We start from the raw sequence: 20,563 nt of genomic DNA on the forward strand, positions 1-20,563 counted from the left end.
TATATGTTTGAATTATTCACACATATAAAACCTTACATGTTTTCATATTTCATAGAGAGTTACGTCTCTTACACTATGATTGTAGAAGATAAAATAGCATGGTAACGTTTGTAAAATATTCAGCTATTGATGCTTGTAATATGTGTTACAGAAATACGTCCCTATTCTAATGGTTGCAATAGACAGACTAGTATGTTAACGTTAGATACATTTACAGTTATTTCATGTTTGCCATATTTCATAGAGAGTTTCTTCCCTTTGATTGTTGATTTAGTGTCAAGAACCGCATTCAAATTTTCAATCAAAGTTCACTAAAAACGAAAAAGACAAGATATAAGCAAACCTATGTACAATACTTTTAAACTAAAAATAGCATAGAAGTTAAAGAAAATTAAACAAAGCAAACGAAATTATATTTAGACTTTGAGAAAGATGCTGACGAAGGAAAATTGGGATATGAATTACATAAGGGTAAAAGAAAAACAATTAGCACTTTACTCGCCTCTTACACGGCACATGTAATCTTCAAGTACAAGTGACAATTCATTTCAAGGCTTAAATTACGACCAATTATAGTTACTTATCAAATTAATTCAGATATACAATGTAAACTATCAATTCCAAAATTATGATCATCATACTCTTTTTTGTTACCATCTCACTATTTCATCCATTTATGTTTCTGCAATCATAGCATTCCTAATATTGCACTAAATATCTGACCTTTTTTCGGCAATGCATATCTCCACTTACTTAAGACAACATTACTTACCAGTTTAAAGAAACCAGTTGAAAGGTTAGTGGTTATTTTAGTCTTTGATTTGCATAAGGTTTCTGATGAAACATATTTATATTTTGTTAGATGCCTTGCACAATTATTTGGTACTGAAGATCTTTTGCTTTTTTCATCTTCTTTTTATTGATCTGTAATGGAGAAAAATCAGAGTCTTCAAAATATAGAAAGGTTGTCGTAAAAAAATATGCATATATGTGGTACTTGTAATCTATTTTTAAAATTGAATGAAACTTTATGTTACGTTTAAAGACATTTCTTTCATTATTTTTACCTGTTGCTTGGATGTCAACTTCACTTTGCTTACAATCATTAAATGGCTCAAAGATTAACCATAGCCGCAGCTAGTGTCTACGTTCACAACTAATAACCCTGAAATTCAATTATCGTGTTGTTATCTTCAAGAAGTACTTATTGCTTCTTTTACCATGTATACTTGGTAGCATCATAATCTCTTCTCTAGTTCCTGATTTATTCATCAGAAAATATCAATAATAATAATAATAATAATAATAATAATAAGGTGGATTTTGCATAGCGCCTAATCTTTAAAAGTTCTAAGCGCTTTAAAACATTAGACAACACCTAAAAAATAAACATATATAATGATATAATTACACAAAACATACACCATGATATTATAAAACATAAAACATGCTGAAAATATTTAATGTAAGGAAACATTATTAGGTCTTTAAGTCTGCACTTGCTGTCGAATTAGGTGAGTTTTAAGAGCGCTCTTGGAAGAGATCGCTGTTTCTTAGTGTCCAGCTTCAGTGGGCAAGTCGTTTCATTTTGCCTTTTTGATCGTAACTGTACTTATTTTCAGCTAGTATTACGGGCTAGTTCAGGTGCATTAAATGAATGTTCTGAATATACTTGGCAAGCATCCATGGATATATTTTTAAATACGTCCAAGTTTTCACAATATTTCCTTTATTGGCCATGTATGTCCCTCGACAATTCACATGGGCATATTTGCTATGGGATCTGATCAAATTTGGTATATTGGAGGTTATTTGCCTTCTCTTAACGTTGCAAAACCATTCTAGTATTATTACGGATATAATTTTGTTCTCAAGTGGTTTGTTGTCATGTAAAGAAATTTAATAATTGTTTCTGAAAACGGAACATCGTTTAGATTCTTATCACGTTGTTGATATGAGTCGTTCTTACTCATGTTGTGATAATACAGTTAGTGTCGTGTATACAAAAGTATCAAAGGAAAATTGGATATAGTTGGGATATTAATGATTTAAATCACACTTAATATCTGCTATTTTACATTTAATGTATCTAGATCTCTTGCTTCCTTCTCTTCACAATTCTCCTTTTTCCAAGTTACGAAATTTAGCGGAATTATACTGTTTTTTTCATTAGTGATCTGTTTTATATGCATTCATTGGCTTTATTTCTTCATATACTGTTTATACAAATGAATGGAGCAATCGGGTCCTCTGCTATCTGTAAACATCCTGACAGCATGTGTTTTGCTGATTTTATTGCCCCGATGTTTGTTTTTTTTTTGTATAAAATTAAATTAGGATATCTCAGTACCTAATTTGTATGGTTCCGTTAAATTAACATATATATTTACCTTAATTCAAATTTTTTATGTATTGTATATTTATTGGACATTTATTACATCTTTGTTTATATATGCCAATGTTGCTTGTTTTGAGCTGTGCGAATGATTTATTGCTGGATTTATAATACATTAGATGGAATTACGGGCAACGTTATGCCATTTTCAATATTATTACAGGCTTTTACCATTTTGTACATTCTGATAATCTAGCTTTAAATCGTCTTTTTGACCAGTCTATACCTTGAGATAGTGTTAGGTAATTTGATTTTACAAAAAGAAGGTAACATACTTTAATCCCTGACTATGGTTTATATCAAGTATGTCAAACATCCGTTGGATTTGATATTCTATCTCAAAACTGTTCATTATATTGAAAGGCTATGTTAATATGTTCGCAAACTCATGCTACAAACAATTAAGTTATGCTCTCTATTTTACCAGGATATATCTTTTACCGTTTTATATTATGTTCTCAACCCTGAGTACCTCCTGGCACCTGTTTCTTCATAAAATATTTCCTGAATATTAGCTATCTTCAAGTCTTTTATTTATATAATATAGGGTCGCTGAAAATTATTTGTCCGATATAGAATTCTCGTCCGTGAGAATAGGATGTTACCCTTTCGAAACAACTAATTTTATCATCTGCCTTATATGTGGATGTCCCATAAAAGACCTAAGTAATATATTATATCTTTTTCCATCTTGCTTGCTTCACAATGGAATCATACCTATTGACCTGTGACATGCATTAATGTGACCACCGTTAGCGTTAGACAATGTATCTATCCAATTTCTGTGAACTGTTCAACTTTCTCTTGGTAAGGGATATTTGTACAACAGTAGGTGTAGGCTGAGAAAATGGACGAGTATTCGTTATTTTATTTTCAACTGTTCCGGACATTTTCGGATTTCCGTTCATCTTGCTTTTTCATTTTTATTTTCTCGCTTATGAAATATTTCTCTCAAAACAGTAAATATGTCATCTCCCATTTTTTGTTTTCACATGCTTCTCCAAATTATATGTTGAAGAAAGTAAAATGTAAATCACTGTCATGAGGTACTTATATCCATAGTTACATGTTTATATGCTTCCATTTTAACAATGTCTGACAGTTACTTGTTACCTACGCGATTTACATAGACATTTATGAGGGAACAGCTTATTTAGTATGCTTATGGAATGTGTATGTTGTTTGCTCGGTTAACGATTATTTTCACTTACCACAGTTTACTTTTATTCTGTATTATTAAAATTAGTTCTAAGAATTGGTAATACTTTGTACAACCATCTACAATTTCTGGATGAGAATAACAAAATATATATCAAATACAGCTCTTCGTTTGTTTAGCAAAAAATGACATTGCTGAGTTTCCTTCAGGTAAATATTGGAGAACATTTGAATTGTAAACTGTCTGCAAATTAAGATTCCAAAGCACTTTTCTGTGTTCAAGTCTTCCAACATTAATGACGCAAAAACGTGGAAAATAGTATATATTCTTTATAGCGTAACTATTGATAAAATATAATTGGTTGTCTATATATTGGGTAGACGTTATTGGGAAAGCATTCGCATAGCTTTTGACATCACCCTTCCAAACGGTGCTGCAGGATTATGATCCTTTTGTATTTTCCAAGTATTCGATATTGATGATACTTGTTCTCTGTGGGCTGAATGATACAGTTTTTGATAGTGTCTCCTGAAACTTGATATACGTAACTTGGGGTCCCGAGTGGCCGAGTGGTCTAAAGCGCTCTACGTGACGCATCACTGCCATCTCATCTCTGTCTGCATTGGTTCGAGTCTAGGATTCGGCCAATGTGGTTATGTGAGAAAGCCTGCCAGTAGCTTATCGTGGGTCGGTGGTTCTTCCCGGTGTTTTCCCGGGTTCTTCCTCCACCATTAATATGGCCACCATGCATAGCCTATCGTGCGCTGAAAAATGGCGTTAAACCCCACAACAGCAACAACAACAACAACAATATACCTAACTCACATCCCGGGGATATGTTTATTTTATTTCTGTGATCAAGCATTTTGTCCCATTTTGTGTTAGATGTATTTACTATATAATATTATTCTTACGAGCGCAAAAATTGCTTGCCCTGAAACTTTGCAACGGTTATTGTGTTCAGGTAAACAATGTAGATATTATTGCATCTTCAAGCTCTTGCATAGTGAAGAATATACTATGTGCTAATTAAGAATAATAAAATAGTCCCACAGTTTTTGTTCCAATATTATGAAACTTGACAGACATTAATGACATCATGTAAACATGTTGCGCCATCATACTGAGTTAGCGGCATTCAGAATTATGTCCTTTGTGTATTGTTAACTCGTTTCCTTGGGAAAGACATTGATCTCCCATATCCTAGGAATAATCGTACCCCTAAAACTTACAAACCAACCAATTTTTAAAGAATAGTTAGAGATAAAACATGTTGTTCAATTATTAAGTGAAATTGTGAAGAGGGGCGCATAATAAATATATACACAGTGTAACGAAAATACAAGTTCAATGCAATAACACAATACATGTATACTCTGTTTTATGCAGATGACAGACAAAAACATCAAATATGCCACTCCTAAACAGCCTTCAGATAAACTCTCAGTGAAACAACTGGCTGATAAATTCAGAGCTATTGGTACGGATCGGTCTGGTCAGACAGCTGTAAATAGGAAAGGTACCGGATTATACTACAGTATTTTCTATTCTAAACGGTTTAATGGTTAAAATGTCATTACGCGTCATCGCTGTATTTATGTTTATCTGCTAAATTGAAGATATCACCTTCTGTAAGGGGTGGAAGAGGAAGAGATGGGACAATTGATAGAATTCAATGTATATACCACATACTATATGATGTTCGCAACATTCGCATTAATACCCAAGGTATCATATCAATTAGTCAACTAATAGAAGCAAAGAGAGATATACTCAATACTATATATTGAAATATGAAATCTCATTCAACACATTGTTGGTATCCTATTCTCATTGCTAAAGATAGTAACATCGAATATACAATACTCAAGATAATTGGGAACAACTATAAAGGCATTATAATTATCTTCGTATTGAATGGTATTAATTTCTGTGCTCAAATCTATCAAAACACGTAAAATACTATATTACAACTAAATTGCTTTGTTTGTTGAAATGAAAAAAGGGACATAAAAACTGATATGGTACTCAGAATGTTAATTTAAAATAATGTAGATCAAGCAAGATAAAAATGAAGCCAACCCCACTTTCTATCACAATGTTTGAGAAACCACATCCACTTGAATATGAAGAAGAAAACGAACTTAAACTATTAAGCATATATACAGGAACATTCATTTTTCTCAATATTGGACAGGATACTCTTAGCACTTTGTTAAATGGCTGGAATCGTCACTTTTGTCTGTGACACCAGCCTGCTAGATACCTATTAATCTTTATTAGCAACTGGGCAATATACAGAAAAATGTAAGTATCCATTTAAATTTGAATGCTGCCAAATCATACTAGCTTGATTACAGCTCTACATCTTTAGGCAAAAATGCAACCCATTCAGTAGTAAATTGGAGCGCTGCCATATTGTTTAAAAAGATGCTTGTTATTGTACGGGCCAACGAAATATGATATTCTAGAAAACAAAATCAATATTAATACTGTATATTAAAGTATTGACTATTCGCTTAAATTTCATAACAACATTCCATATCACTATTTTTGTATTTATGAGCAGCACAGTTGCCGTCACTGAAAAATACTTAGTTTTCTTTGACAACTGAAATGTCAGACAATCTGCGTTTTCTATAACAAGTGTCCATACTAACTATTTACACGAAAACTATTTGGAATCAAATGGACGTATATTGCTTTCACAATGTTAGCATTGTTATCTACATTGCACTTTAAACATTGTTGCCGGATAGCAGGCATACCAATATTTGGAATACAATGCAGATAATGATATTAATGTATGTTTCACTTCCTCTGATCATTCTTAGGATTAATGCATTTCGGTGTTAAAAGATAACATCTTTTACGTTGTGACTATGGGCGTAATTTTGTATGTACCTATGTGACTTGATATAATCAAACAATGTGAACGTATTGATATTGTGATGGCTAGTATTTAACCGCATTTCTGGGCTATATCATACAGCCAACATGATATAGTATTGGAACAGCTACACTAACATCATCACCTGCTCATACACTTCTTATCTTATTTCCAGAACCTAAGGCACCCTTGAAAGAAATGCCACTCACAAAAGAAAAAAATAAGATTGGGCATGACGTAGGCATTGGTTCAAACATACTTCGCACAACAGGGACTGGTACAAAGTCAGTGTCGTATGATAAGCCAACAGAAAACAAGGTGTGTTGTAATGTGTGTATATATATATATATATATATATATATATATATATATATATATATATATATATATATATATATATATACATATATATATATATATATATATATATATATATATATATATATATATATATATATATATATATATATATATATATATGTGTGTGTGTGTGTGTGTGTGTGTGTGTGTGTGTGTTATATGTATATATATGTACTTAAATCCAAAGTTTCCATGATACAATTAATACTTTTTGTAGTTGCATAGGATGCATACAATCTAGTGATGATAATCAGGTGTAATCTCGTTTCCAGTAAAATATCCGTTAATTAATTAGCCTGACCATTAAGTACTGTTGTAAGATTTGTAATGATCTTATACTGAAACATTGCCCTACCTGCATTATATAGACACTAAAGAGTAAAATATAAATTGCTTGAAACCGTTTGGCTTGTACACCTAGTTTTATCCTAATTACAAAAAATGTCTTTAAGCTTGCGATCCACGTCACAGATGAACTGAGTATGCACTTATGAAGCTATGTTGGCATGCATATGCTTGAACGGGAACATCCTGATACCACTGTCCATCTGTCTGTCTCTCTTTTGCCATACATATTCCTGAATTGATGAATGTAACTTAAGAAATCTGAAGTTATTTTGGTCCTTTGGATTTACGGGTGTATGGTTTACTAAGAATTGCTGTAAACACTTTAAACCCTTTTACAATATAGGTTTTGTTCGTATGGCAGGCGTGCGGTCTACTTTGTTCATTCAGCTGTACAGATATGTTATCTCCACTCTTGAGCTGGGACAAAAGTTAATCTTATACTCACTCTACATCCGTCTCTATTTTCACCTATCTGCATATTTCAACACTTACTCCTGCATTGCAGAATAAATCGAGTAACTGTTGCATACCTATTGCAGGGGGGAGTCATTTTTGAAATCACGTCTGGTGTTTTCGTCCGTGTGTCAGATGTAAGATGTACAAAGATTTCTTTATTAAATGATAGGTTTGCATAATTTCGAAACAAACTGTATGGTACCTTATTATAAATACGTTGTCGCATCATATATATATATATATATATATATATATATATATATATATATATATATATATATATATATATATATATATATATATATATATATATATATATGTGAGAGACTGTGCATCATGAGCGTTTGGTCACTGACTGGCGCTGCTAATAAATGGGAATGGGTTAGGTAATAAACAGCCGCATAATTGTGTCGTCAAGCCATTGCAATTACTGTTGTGTATATGTTATCTTAGTGATAATTTAGTCTAAAGCAGCACTAGAATTTGAATAGCCTCTATGAAGCATAACAACTGCATTTAGTAATTATTTATGTCCAATTCACAAAAAGCCACATACACAGATGGTAATTGTAATCGGATTATCTCACCTTCGATTGCTAATTAGAGTTTTCGTAAATGCAAATAAGTCGCGGATTTTTATAATCACTTGTGGTTTGATTTAACATGTTTTTATCAACATTTTGATTATAGGTAATGTCTGCTATCAACAGTAATTTGATTTGCTATATTCGATTTATTAGTATCTTGCTCTACTGTGTACATTTTGATTGAAGATAACAACATTAGCACTTTAAGTTATCTTAATTAAACATATCATTTTTATAACCAGGTAAAAAGTATGATCTTTAAAGTCGCACCGTTCATGTATGTCCTCCCTGTCATGGTCATTACCGTCTCGCCAGGCCATAAAGCCAAAGGGTGTTGATAGTTTAGAGTATGTATCATGTTAATCAATTAGTACATGATACCACTCGAAGAGTTACTTTTCTCATCCAGTCTTGGTCAAACTTGTAATGTAGGTTTATATCAAGATTTTCAATTATTTTCAACATGAATCAACATCCACACATTTTGATATATTGTATCCTGAACGTATTTATCCGATGTAATCAAATTTTTTAAATGACCTTATATTTTCAATATCTCCAAGTTTTAGATATTTAGATGTTAATGATGTAACCTTGCAACATATTAGTTGAGCTGAAATCCAGTATATAGACCATGTGTCTGATTTCATTCCATTGACCTTCAAAACGTTCCTCTATTTTACGTTACTATGCTTTACTAGCTTTACATAATTGGTTGTTTTATGTTGCATGTTGCATGTGTAGCTGCTTATATGCACTTAAGAGAACATATTTACTTGCTGTATACTCGTAAGACCACAAGACTTTTGACATCAACTATTTACACAGAGGATTCATTAGACATAGTATGAGGCACTAGCATTACCTATCGGGTATGAATAAGATATTTGCACCAAACGTACTTATAAAAGTAGTTATAAGCATTACACATTAAAGAACACAACAATCTTTGGTAGTTTATTTAATCTTTTGTTCACGTTTCATGTTGCACTGATTGTTCGTATATTTTTATTTTGTATGTTTGTAGTTTTCCATTCATTACTGTTCATTTTGTTAATTTTTCATTTTGGTTTGCTGTTTCGTGTTTGTTGTATTTGTTGTCTTTATTTTCACGGGTTGTTTTTCTTTTTATCGTTTGTTCTTTCGTTTCGTGTTTCTTGTTACTTTTTTCTGGGATATTTGTTTTATTTTTGTTAAGTTTGTTTTCGTTTTTACTTATATAACTTGCTTCTTATTCAAATGTTGCTATTTTATGTTCGGTGTTATTTTACATTATTTATTTTTGTACTTTAGTGGTTTTATTTTTATTCTTAATTGGCTTTTGCTTTCTTACTTATTGCTATCAATTTCGCTTTATAAATTTCCCATATATTTGCTTTGATTTTAATGTGCTTTTAATAATCTTCCATCAGTAATTTGAAATGAGCTTTTCTTATTATGCACTGTTACTGTGCATTTCCTTAATGTGTTCTTAAAATCTCTTATTTGTTCCTCAAATATATGTGTTGTAAAGACATGTGCAGATGCTTTTGACCAAATATGCATTTCTTCTTAAATGTTGTTATGAATTTTGTTCGCTTTTATACGAGAAAACTTCAGTCTGATAAAATGCATTGTACCTAGTGCTAGCAATGGATTTTTGTTAAATGTTTCTTGAAAGTAAGTGTTGATTAAGAGTTTCTTAAATAGTGTTTGATATAGACTTCCATGACCTCTGTTAGGTTGATCATTTTGATTTTTATTGCTTATTTTGTTTCGGAAATTAATATGGGTTATCTTTATATAATATATCCGCAATATTTTTTTCTTGTGTGTTGTAGAACATGTGTTGGTAAATGTTTTGGTTGTTAATAGATGCTTATGGATGTACGACTTTAATCTGTGCTTTTCAATCTTGCCCCAGAAAGTACATTACTGCAAACATGTCAAAGAGAGACACAATTCAATAAAGCATTTTACATATATATATATTGTTTTCCAATAATGTTTTAAAAGAGAAATAGTGGAATATAAAGTCTTAAAAACAAACCTGTATATGTCGTGTTACTCAAATATCTGTTTGGAACGTGTTTACTTATTTACCCAGCTGTTTGTACCTATCGCATTAAAGCTTTGTACAACGTTGTGATTCAGGATATTTCGAAACGTAGTTAACATTTAAACCATCCACTGCCAAGGGAAAATCCAAATTTACATCGAATTTACAAGGGGGTATTTATTAGAAAATATTCAGAAATGAAAATCGAAAATTAAAAGATAAACATGGGGGAGTATGTATTAAAGTTATATCTAATACTTTATTTACGTATCTATTTTCAGAATGCTGCATTTAATTTCTTCAAAAAAACTCAAACATATTGAAAAGCACATAACAAAGGCATATTTTGAAATTTATTTGAAATCCACAATAACAAGAAAATCAGTAATAACAGACAATGTAACTTATTCACGAAACCGCAGATACAAAGATATATAAACATAGCATTGAACAACAGACTCTTACGGATGACACAATAGAAAACCACAAATAGATATCACAAATAAATTTCAACCACATTTTAAATGACACAATTTATGGAGAAACACAAAAGTAAATGAGAAACTGTTCATTTTTAAATCAACGAGATATGTGTTGTACAATATACAGCAAAACAATATACATTTAAAATGCACAAAGTTCTAAACTTATTCCAAACTCAAAGTGGCTAAAACTAGCAAAACGTAAATGTCATAAACTGCAACGAAACGAAAAACCCGCGCAAAATAGAACATATATATCAACACAAACCGCTGCCAACATGTATGACATCAAAGAACAAAACAAAAGACATCAAGATAAACATCATAAGAAAACATAAACATACCTATAATCAAGCAACAAACATTCAAAAGAAAAGTCCGAAATAAAATAACGAAAGCCCCGAACAACGAGCAACCAATAAATTAAATACAACACTTAAAACTAATACAAGTACGAATATCAAATATAGCCAAAAAATTAAACCAAACTAACCACTGAAACATGAATACTATAAAAGCACATATCCTAATGTATAACATCCTGAATTATGTACCTAGAGACTAACCTTTCAATTGGTTAACATGTTCCATATTGTTAAATACAGTACACAAAATAGAATGTCAAATTGCGATTCAATGTTTAGACATATTTATGCGAACCTATTACATTAATCTTCCAACATAAAATATAGCAAACAACGAAATTACGAGCGCAATTGCTGAACACAGATTTATAAGGATTAGACGAATCTCATGTAAGGATTGTTGGTGGAAAAACCCCAGATAATACGTGTTGACAACGCTTGTAAGGTTACATCTAAGAGGATTAATGCAATAAAGATGGAATAAATAAATTATTAGATAGGACTCATAGTTGGCCGCGTTGGCAAAAAAAACTGAGAGAAAAGAAGAAATTGAGGGGAACGTTAAGAAAGAAATAAAAAGTCATGAGAGAAAGAACTTAATATTTATTGCAACGTCTCCATACGACGTGTAAGTATTAAAAAGTTACGAAGAATAGTATGTTAAACAGAAATAGCCACAATAACAGAGATTTACACTATATAAACTAGATTTAATCCATTTCTTGATGTAGTATACACATATTTTGATTGTTAATCATTATATTTATGTTGTGTAAAAGTAACATTATTCCTAAATACCAATGACAATTATTCTCATTTGATATAACTGCATGTATTTATCATAGCTATTCCCTTTTTATCACAATGTTTAAACCCATCAATAGTTTAAAAACAATTTAAATTCACTGCATTCTCTTTAGAAACTTGCATGAAAAAGAAGGCATTTATGTTCCAACATGTAATGAAAAACGAATTGTAAATTCATTAAAGATGTTATTCACGATTCATGAAGACATCCTTGCATGTAAGTGGAGAATACAAAAATGCTTAAAACCTGATTAGTTAGTAATGCAATAAAGCAATGACATCAACGTTTATAAGGAATGGAGTGATGATGTAATCTGGATCGTGACGTGAAAGAAACAACTGACACCATATTCACTGTCACATTGAAGTTATCTCAATATGATAGCAACTCTAGTCAGTCAAGTCGGTCAAACCCATGATGGTCAGCTTGACTATTATCCTATACAGTATATAAACAAAACGTAAGTAGGTGATTATTAATCTTCATAAATAGCAGCCTAAATTCAAGCCAGAATGTATACGCATATTCGCGTTTGTTTTCTACAAAACAAACTGGGGCATTGGTTACTGAAGATTATTTAACTTTAATGACTTAATAGGTTAATTATCTACGTAACTATCACCGCCTACAAAAAACTATTTCTTGAAAGTAACTATATAAATAATATAATCACACAGTATGTTAATGACATTCATTTCAAATAACTGTTCACTTAACAAGCAAATAAAATTGCTGATTAAAACAGGGTTCTAGGGCACAAACCATTGATTGTGAAATGTACATGTGCACGGTAACGCACAAAGTGAAAACATTGATATGAAGACCTTTCTATTCTCGGTACGCAGGAGGATTACAATTAACATGATGCATTCATTCAATATGCATACATCATTGCCTCACAGGTTAACATAATAAAAGGTATTTAAACATAAAGGTATGCATAACAAATAGATGCTATGTTGCAGTAAACGATTTAAAATGCATTGTCCCATAGAGCACGTACACAAGAGGCGCATCTTATATTTTCATCAATATGCTGATTCATGTGGTGGAAAGTTTGAAATTAAAATAATCCTTAATGAAAGAAAAATATAGAAATAAATTATAATTCGGCAGGTTTGACATTATTTGGACATATGCTGCCAAATAACATTCAGCCAAGAAAATAATGCACATGAACACAGTTGTACAGAAAAAGTATTGAAATAACGCTGCGCTTCAAAAGTATTTTGGTAGATGAGACATACTCTGATATTTAAAGGTAAATATCATGTGCCTAAACAAAATAAAACAACCTTTTTCTTCTTGGAATATCAGTTTTTATTAAGGATAAAGCTATAAATAGCCCAAACATATATTTAACCAAAGACAACAAAGTTAGCGTGTGTCAGGTTCTTCAGACTAATTATGACATCCTATGTAAAATATCTTGCAAGATAATAAATAGAACAGCACCACTCTTGAAATACTATTGCAAATAAATTGTAGGTGTGTAGATATTTGAATTATAAGATACAATCTGACATTTAGCTTAAAACAGAATGCGGCCTGATAAATATAAATTGCTTGAAATCATATTTCAAAATCATCCATACATTTAGATTTAACATAGTCCGGCATCAGCCGTCAAAGATAATGCAACCAAGGAAATAAAGCAAGCTCAAATCAGAAGACTTTATTGAAGAGAAAAAGCTAACAATCAATAGACTTTGCTAGAACAGAATAATCTAGAATCCAGTTTAAAATATAATTCAGCCTGGTAAACATATAACACTCCAATCCCGCAATACTGATAGTTGTAATGATCTGGCGATGCAGACATAACAACGGTCCTTACTACAATTAACTATTGTTGTCGACCAGTACATTAGGACTAAAATATACCTGAAGAGTAGACTTCATGTATCCTTGGATTAAACTGTTAGGACACGAGTTTATTACCTATTTGTGATATACAAATCAACTTATGCTACAATTGAATCGAATGTGACTGATAATATTTGGGACCATGATCTTTGTTATGCCGATATGAATCGAAACGTATGGCGCAAAGCTAACGAAAATCAGCGTGGCGAGATATCGATCATTGTGGGAGTTCGAAAATCGGCAGATATTCTAGAGTTTATTCATTTATTAGAGGGTAGGTTATGTGCGTAGGCTTTGGTTAATACACACACACACACACACACACACACACATATATATATATATATATATATATATATATATATATATATATATATATATATATATATATATATATATATATATATATATATATATATATATATATATATATATATATGGTACAACCCAATTATGTTTCGAGCAGAGAAGTGGCATGATCTTTTGCAACATATTATGATTCTTACGTATGCGCGTAGCGCAATACCCCTTTATGTATTGCCGTGGAATACGTCATACGCTACCGAAGTGAACTGATGCATATAATATATCGCGCTCCACTGCGTTGTCTTTAGTATAGTTAATTATATGCTCTATGACAATATTATGCATTACGACAATATTATGTTCGCTCCGAGCTGGATATGCACACAAATTTAATATGATCATTATCTAATATGCATTGAATTAGATATACAGACTTTTTTATGAAGTTAATTGGTTTGAAACCCTTCGCTCGAATGCCCTTTACTTCTGCCGTCATCATATGCGGAGTTGTTCCAGATGTAAGTCCAACTTGTTATCCACTAAACATTATACAAAAGGTAATATTTGTGCTTTCGTCTCGTCGCACAGTTTAAATAAATTTCGCTGTAATATGGAATACGTTCTTGAAACCAAATAATAATGTGCCTAAATGCATGCTGTTATCTTCTCTTCAATATTTCAACAGGGCCGCGCCTTCATGATCTACTCTAGAATATCTATAATATGTACACATATTTTTAGGGTAACCAATGTCGCAGAATAGAAACAGAGTGGATTTTGGACTAAATGAATAAGACAAACACAATATGTGAAAGATAAAAATTTATGACATGAATTAATAAAGAAAAATATATGGTGTATAAATACAACGATTCTCTCACGCTCTCAACATAATATTGACCCAATCACTCTACACAAACATTCACACATTGAAAATAAACAAAAAAGTATGAATTCAATATGAAATACAGATCCAAGAAACCTCATGGACTGCATATACGTTGCAAATAATATTATGCACTACAAAAGAGACTGATATAACCTCAAGTATGGACTCAGATTAAGATTCAAAATAATCTTATGATATTCAAACGTGTTTCAATTAATGTTATAAACTATAAGAGAGATTCACATAATCTCTTGGAACACAACTAAGACTCAAAATAATCTTATAAACATAAATGCACCCAATTGGAACAACAATTGAACCAAACCTATGCTTCTAGACCCTTGTACAGTCCACGATTCCTTGGGTTGGCCCACACTCTTATCGGCTGCTCGCACCCCTCATGGATCCACCACATGTACAGTCATACGTCTACACTCGTACAGACAGCATACAGCACCCCTCTGAATTAGCTACGTCTTCGTCTTCATAAAATATAGCAAACAACGAAATTACGAGCGCAATTGCTGAACACAGATTTATAAGGATTAGACACATAGTATAAAAAAATGGATCTAAGACTAAATCGATTGGGCATTGTATTGTTGTACTTGTGAAAAAGGGTCTTGTATTGAAAGAAGCAAATTCATCATGAACCAGATAACTCTGGAGTTTACACATTGACACAGAAGTAAAGCCCATTGAACAGAATGCCCACTCTCTTAAGTCGATTCAAATACATGTATAGACTTTTTGGCTTAAAGCTCCTAAAACTGAGGTCTAGCATTTCTCATCAGTCTATAAGTATCTCAACTGAGTGTAATTTATTGGTAGAACAACTAATACTAGTAATTAAAAAGCTATTAACGTATTTTCGAGCATGTAATATATCATTAGAGATTAACCTTGGACTGTATAAGCAGCTGTGGGCTTCAAACAATTTTGGATACACCATCGCGTGTCTTATTTCACATAATAACTAGCTCATCTAGATTCACGAGTACATATAATATTTGTTATCCATATTTAGCACTTTGGCTGATCTGTTCCGCTTATTTGTTAAAAACCTGCGGAAAGAAATAGGGTTATTTAACCTTAAGACCTACAAAGAGATGTAATTGTCTGGCGCAACATTTGATTGTAGCATTTTAAACTATACATCATTCTGATAGCACAGTTATTCATACATTTGTTAAACGCATATGTGTAAGACAATAGTTGACTTAAAAATCAGAGGTATGTTCCTCAAGAGGTGGGAAATTATAATATCAGACCATGAATGCACATGCTAACCAGTTCAGCAACAGTGTTTTTAATTCTGTCAGGTTTTTGTAGGAACAAGGATGCTTGATGGATGACACGTGTCTACAGAATGAGTACGAAGTTGAACACGGGAGTGATGTTATAGAGGAATGCTTGGAAAAGGTGATACTTACTGAGGGCAAACAATAGCTGTAGTATACCTTTAAAATATAATGCATGACGTCTACATTAGAAGTTAATGACTTTCGACCTAAATAGACAATTGTCAATCTGCATGAATGACATTGATGCTATGCTGTTATCCTTTTGATCACATACTATTTCATAAATAGATATTAAAAAGGTAAACTATTTATGACTTCCCAAAGATACTGCAAAAGCATCAATACCTTCTCCAAAGCTCTTTTTATTCTATCGCTTTGGCTCGTTTACAAACAGGAAAACTCCTTTGGATGGGATTTAGGCTAACACATCTATGCAAATAGCTATTTGTTCAGTTTTGAGGAAATAGTATTAGAGTATGCTTACATCAAGGAACGGTTGGAAGAAGCAGTCCAATTTAACAAGGCACCATTAATGTTGTGCCATACATTGAATTTATGGTATTTTTGGTACTTTTTATAGTGACTGCTTTTAAAATATCCGCTAAACATACAGAAGAAAAGAGTATTATATAGTTATGTTATACGCACCTACTAGTCATGAATAGTATTATGAAATAATAGGAAATTCTTACTGATTTACATTTCGTCCGTCCAATGTTATTTGAATATTGCACATTACTACATGATCAGTATAAGCAAGTAAATGTTCCTTTCCAATATTCGCACAGAGGAGCTTAGATTATACGAAATTATTTAGAAAAGCTGAGATATATTTTGTTGATCACGGTAGACGTATGTCTCCCATATTATAATCTACATGTTTGAATGTCAACGAAACTGGACTTTTTAATACCCTCAGAAAGAAATTCTCGGTAAGTTGTGTGTAGTACATTGACAAGCAAACGCCCATAATCTAACAACAGGCATACATAATATTTCTTCGAAGTGAATTACTACTTTAATCTGACATTATCAAAAAGTGTCTCACTTTATCTTATGACACTTGTATAGAGTACTAAAATATACAATAGAAAATGAGAGCGATTATGTATTTCAGATATAAAGATATATATATCTTTGACTTTGTATAAATATGGAACGTTCGTTCAAAAATCGAGAGCTCCGGCTTATAATACAGCTCGTATTTTTGTCACAGCTGTTAAGCCTATTGGTTATTTTTAATAAAACAAGATATGATCGGATGTATTAATATTCCTTTTCACGATTGAAACTGACTAGGACTATTACATATTGCACGCTCTTGAAAAGGAAAATCAATTTACTTATGGAAAATCAAAAACGAAACTTCTTAAGATTGAAATAGCACTATCACTCGTTAAAATGCTCAATGTATGAATACATTTTTTTGCAAGACTTTTTATAACTTTATGATTAACAGTTGTGTGAGTTTCTAGATTTGTAAGCATAACATTCACATTGTTTTTTTCCTTCAGAAAAATTCAGACGTAGTCCGTCCCGAGGCAAATTTAGTTGATCGCATGAGCTGGACTGAGATAGCACAATTATTGCTGAGCTTGAACATGACTGCCGTAACATTAAATGAAGACCCTAGACCAAAACTAAAGCAAACTTTGTTCAGTGGACAGAGGGTTGATTCAGCCAGCAGAAAGGTATGACATCTCACTCAAATTTTAAAATCATTTTTGTACTATTTGTGGACAAAACTGAAAACAAATTCATTAAATGATAACGAAATCAAACAATCAAAATATATTGTCGCGTCTTAATGTACTGCTTAAGATGTAATAAGATAATGTTTTGAATATTTCATTTTAGTTGAATATGATTCTGATTCATATTTAACAATTACAATAATATAGTTCTAATCTCAACTGTTAGGATTATACAGTTTGGGATCAAAACATAAAATCGTGCTAATAAATTGGCGTAAAGTAGTTTCTAATAACATGAACATTTCCTTATCTAGTCATTTTTTACTAGTTGTAATGTTTCTAAAATTTGATTCTTAAAATCGATATTAACCTTATTTACATTTACAAGCAATTGTGTAATATCATTCAAATATTCCAACAAATTGTTACGCGTTATCGGCTGTTTCAATTTATTATGTTCAAACGTAATCATTTATATTTGTTTAATTTCATTTTTCTTATGAAATTTTAATGTTGCCCGTCTCTTTTTCAACCAAACTGACTCCGAATAGGTATATTGGCTTTGTTTCCTGAATGTAGTGTTAAATACAAATATGGGGGGTGGTGATTGACAATCTATGTAAATGTTCTTTAACGACATCCATTTTTTTCTAATATAATATTTGATTGATGAGTTTATAGTTTACCATTCACATAGTTGGTCTTTCATTATTTGTAATTGACTTCTAATACAATGTAATGTTTTAAATTAGGATTACTTAAAATATTTCTTTTTCATTTACTTAAAAACTTTTGAAACCTATTTGTGTATTCATCAATACGTATTGTTTGAACTATTGGTGTAGGATCAATAGAAGGGTCATCATAAATAGGTTCCATTCCTTTTCATGATTCAAGATTGCAGTATTTATTCAGGTAACCAAAACCACTTTCAGCTATTTGATACTATTTAAGGGAATCAAATTTAGCTTAACAATACTCAGGCTTTTCGATTGAATTAAAATATTGGTATCGGTACCATATCCTAAAAAGGACCGATAAAATCATACAGTCTTAAGCATTTACTGTAGTTAAAGTAACACTCAACAAGTAATTGGTAAACATTTAATTGACAAGGAATTTGATTAAATGGACAAAAGAAACATCACGATAACATATCATACGAGCTAAACATTAAAGTCATTGTCAAATATAATGTGAATTTGAATAACATATTTGATGAGTACATTTATTCATATCGAGAACTTATGCAAATTAAAGAAACATATAAAGAAAGGCTACATAACTACAATTGTGAATTAATAATTTAATGGATTTATATATCTTAGTACTCGATTAATACATTTTGTATAATGTGCTATATTGATCACTCTTAGGCACCATGAATTTAGGAAGAAAGAGCGACCAATGCAAAACATTACAAAATAAATGAAATGTAATTGAAATAAAAAACTGAAGAGAATGCAAATCTTTGAAAATCCTGAGAAGGTAACTTCGCATAGAATAAGAGCTATTTGTAAAACTGAACATCATAAACAACTAAGGAAACTATCACACGAACTTTCAAAATGGTACAACAACTGACAAAATGGTAGTACATGATGTTAAATTAAGCTAAAACATGCATTTTTTATAACTGTAGTAGTTGGTTACTAGTGGAATATGTGTTATATATTCAAAGCAAACAACTATAAGAAGAATCGCTTGGACAGTAGCTATTTATGTTTGAATAGGTATTCCAGCTGCTACTCTATGTGTTATGCGGCCATGAGCCTCGGACTTATTATTCCCTTAGTCGGGTTTTACTTGATTTGGCGCAAATGAACTATGCTATATTACAAAGCTTTTAAAGTAAAGACTGTATTTGATAAGAATGTAACCTCTATTAAGTTGAATAATATTGTTGCGATGTTAAATAAAGCAATAAGCCACTCTGAAAATGACTGATGAATTAAATATGATATTTAATTATTGCAAATTCGATCGGTGTATGTGGCTCCGGCTGAAAGAGTGCTCTAAGCGCTCTGTGTGAATTGTCACGGACATCTCACCTCTCTCTACGTGTGTGCGAGTCTCATGTGCCGTGCACGTGGGGATAAGACAAATATTGCCACTGACGTACCGTGGGTCACTGGATGTTTCCGGTTATTCCTCGGGTTCTTCCTCTACCAAATATAATAGCTGCCTCTCATGTGCTGAGGAATGGCATAAAATGCAATAACATGCAACTAACGTCTGTCAGCGCAGCTGTTGATATTTATCTCGTGACGTCCAGACAATGGCATGAGATTCCAATTCCAAAGTTCCCGGTTAATTGGTAAGGAACTACTTCATGTGTATTCACCCAATCCGCCGAGAGATCCTCAAAGAACCTTCCATTTTCGCAAAACCCTTAGTCAAGAAATGTTTACCCCTCACAATTTGCAATTTAGCACCATCCAGTGAATCAGCTCATCATCGACAACGTGATATGTTTCTACAAAACTGCATAGTTCGATGACTCCCTGTTACAGATATAAATGCAGGGACTGAGCCGCATTATAGATCGCGCTGAAAAACAATATCAAAGCAAGATACATTCGATATCTTTTCGAACTGAGTGTTTAGTATTTGTTG

The 20,563-nt window shown here is 31.9% G+C and overlaps 1 protein-coding gene across 3 annotated transcripts in view; it reads left to right on the plus strand.

Annotated features, from left to right (window-relative positions):
- LOC149786738 (uncharacterized) overlaps positions 1 to 20,563 on the plus strand; it is a 103,702-nt gene that overhangs the window by 17,333 nt on the left and 65,806 nt on the right. For 2 of the 3 annotated variants that reach the window (XM_089978249.1, XM_089978250.1), the window contains 4 exons: positions 4,944 to 5,073; positions 6,620 to 6,762; positions 16,282 to 16,371; positions 17,768 to 17,944. In XM_089978249.1, the coding sequence (XP_089834375.1) occupies positions 4,944 to 5,073; positions 6,620 to 6,762; positions 16,282 to 16,371; positions 17,768 to 17,944 (540 nt within the window). Of the gene's footprint in view, positions 1 to 731; positions 797 to 4,943; positions 5,074 to 6,619; positions 6,763 to 16,281; positions 16,372 to 17,767; positions 17,945 to 20,563 lie in introns of those variants that run through there. The other variant, XM_089978251.1, reaches the window with a different exon arrangement.

This window comes from Sinohyriopsis cumingii, chromosome 12 (assembly GCF_028554795.1).
Source record: "Sinohyriopsis cumingii isolate HCF-2022 chromosome 12, ASM2855479v2, whole genome shotgun sequence".
NCBI lineage: Eukaryota > Metazoa > Mollusca > Bivalvia > Unionida > Unionidae > Sinohyriopsis > Sinohyriopsis cumingii.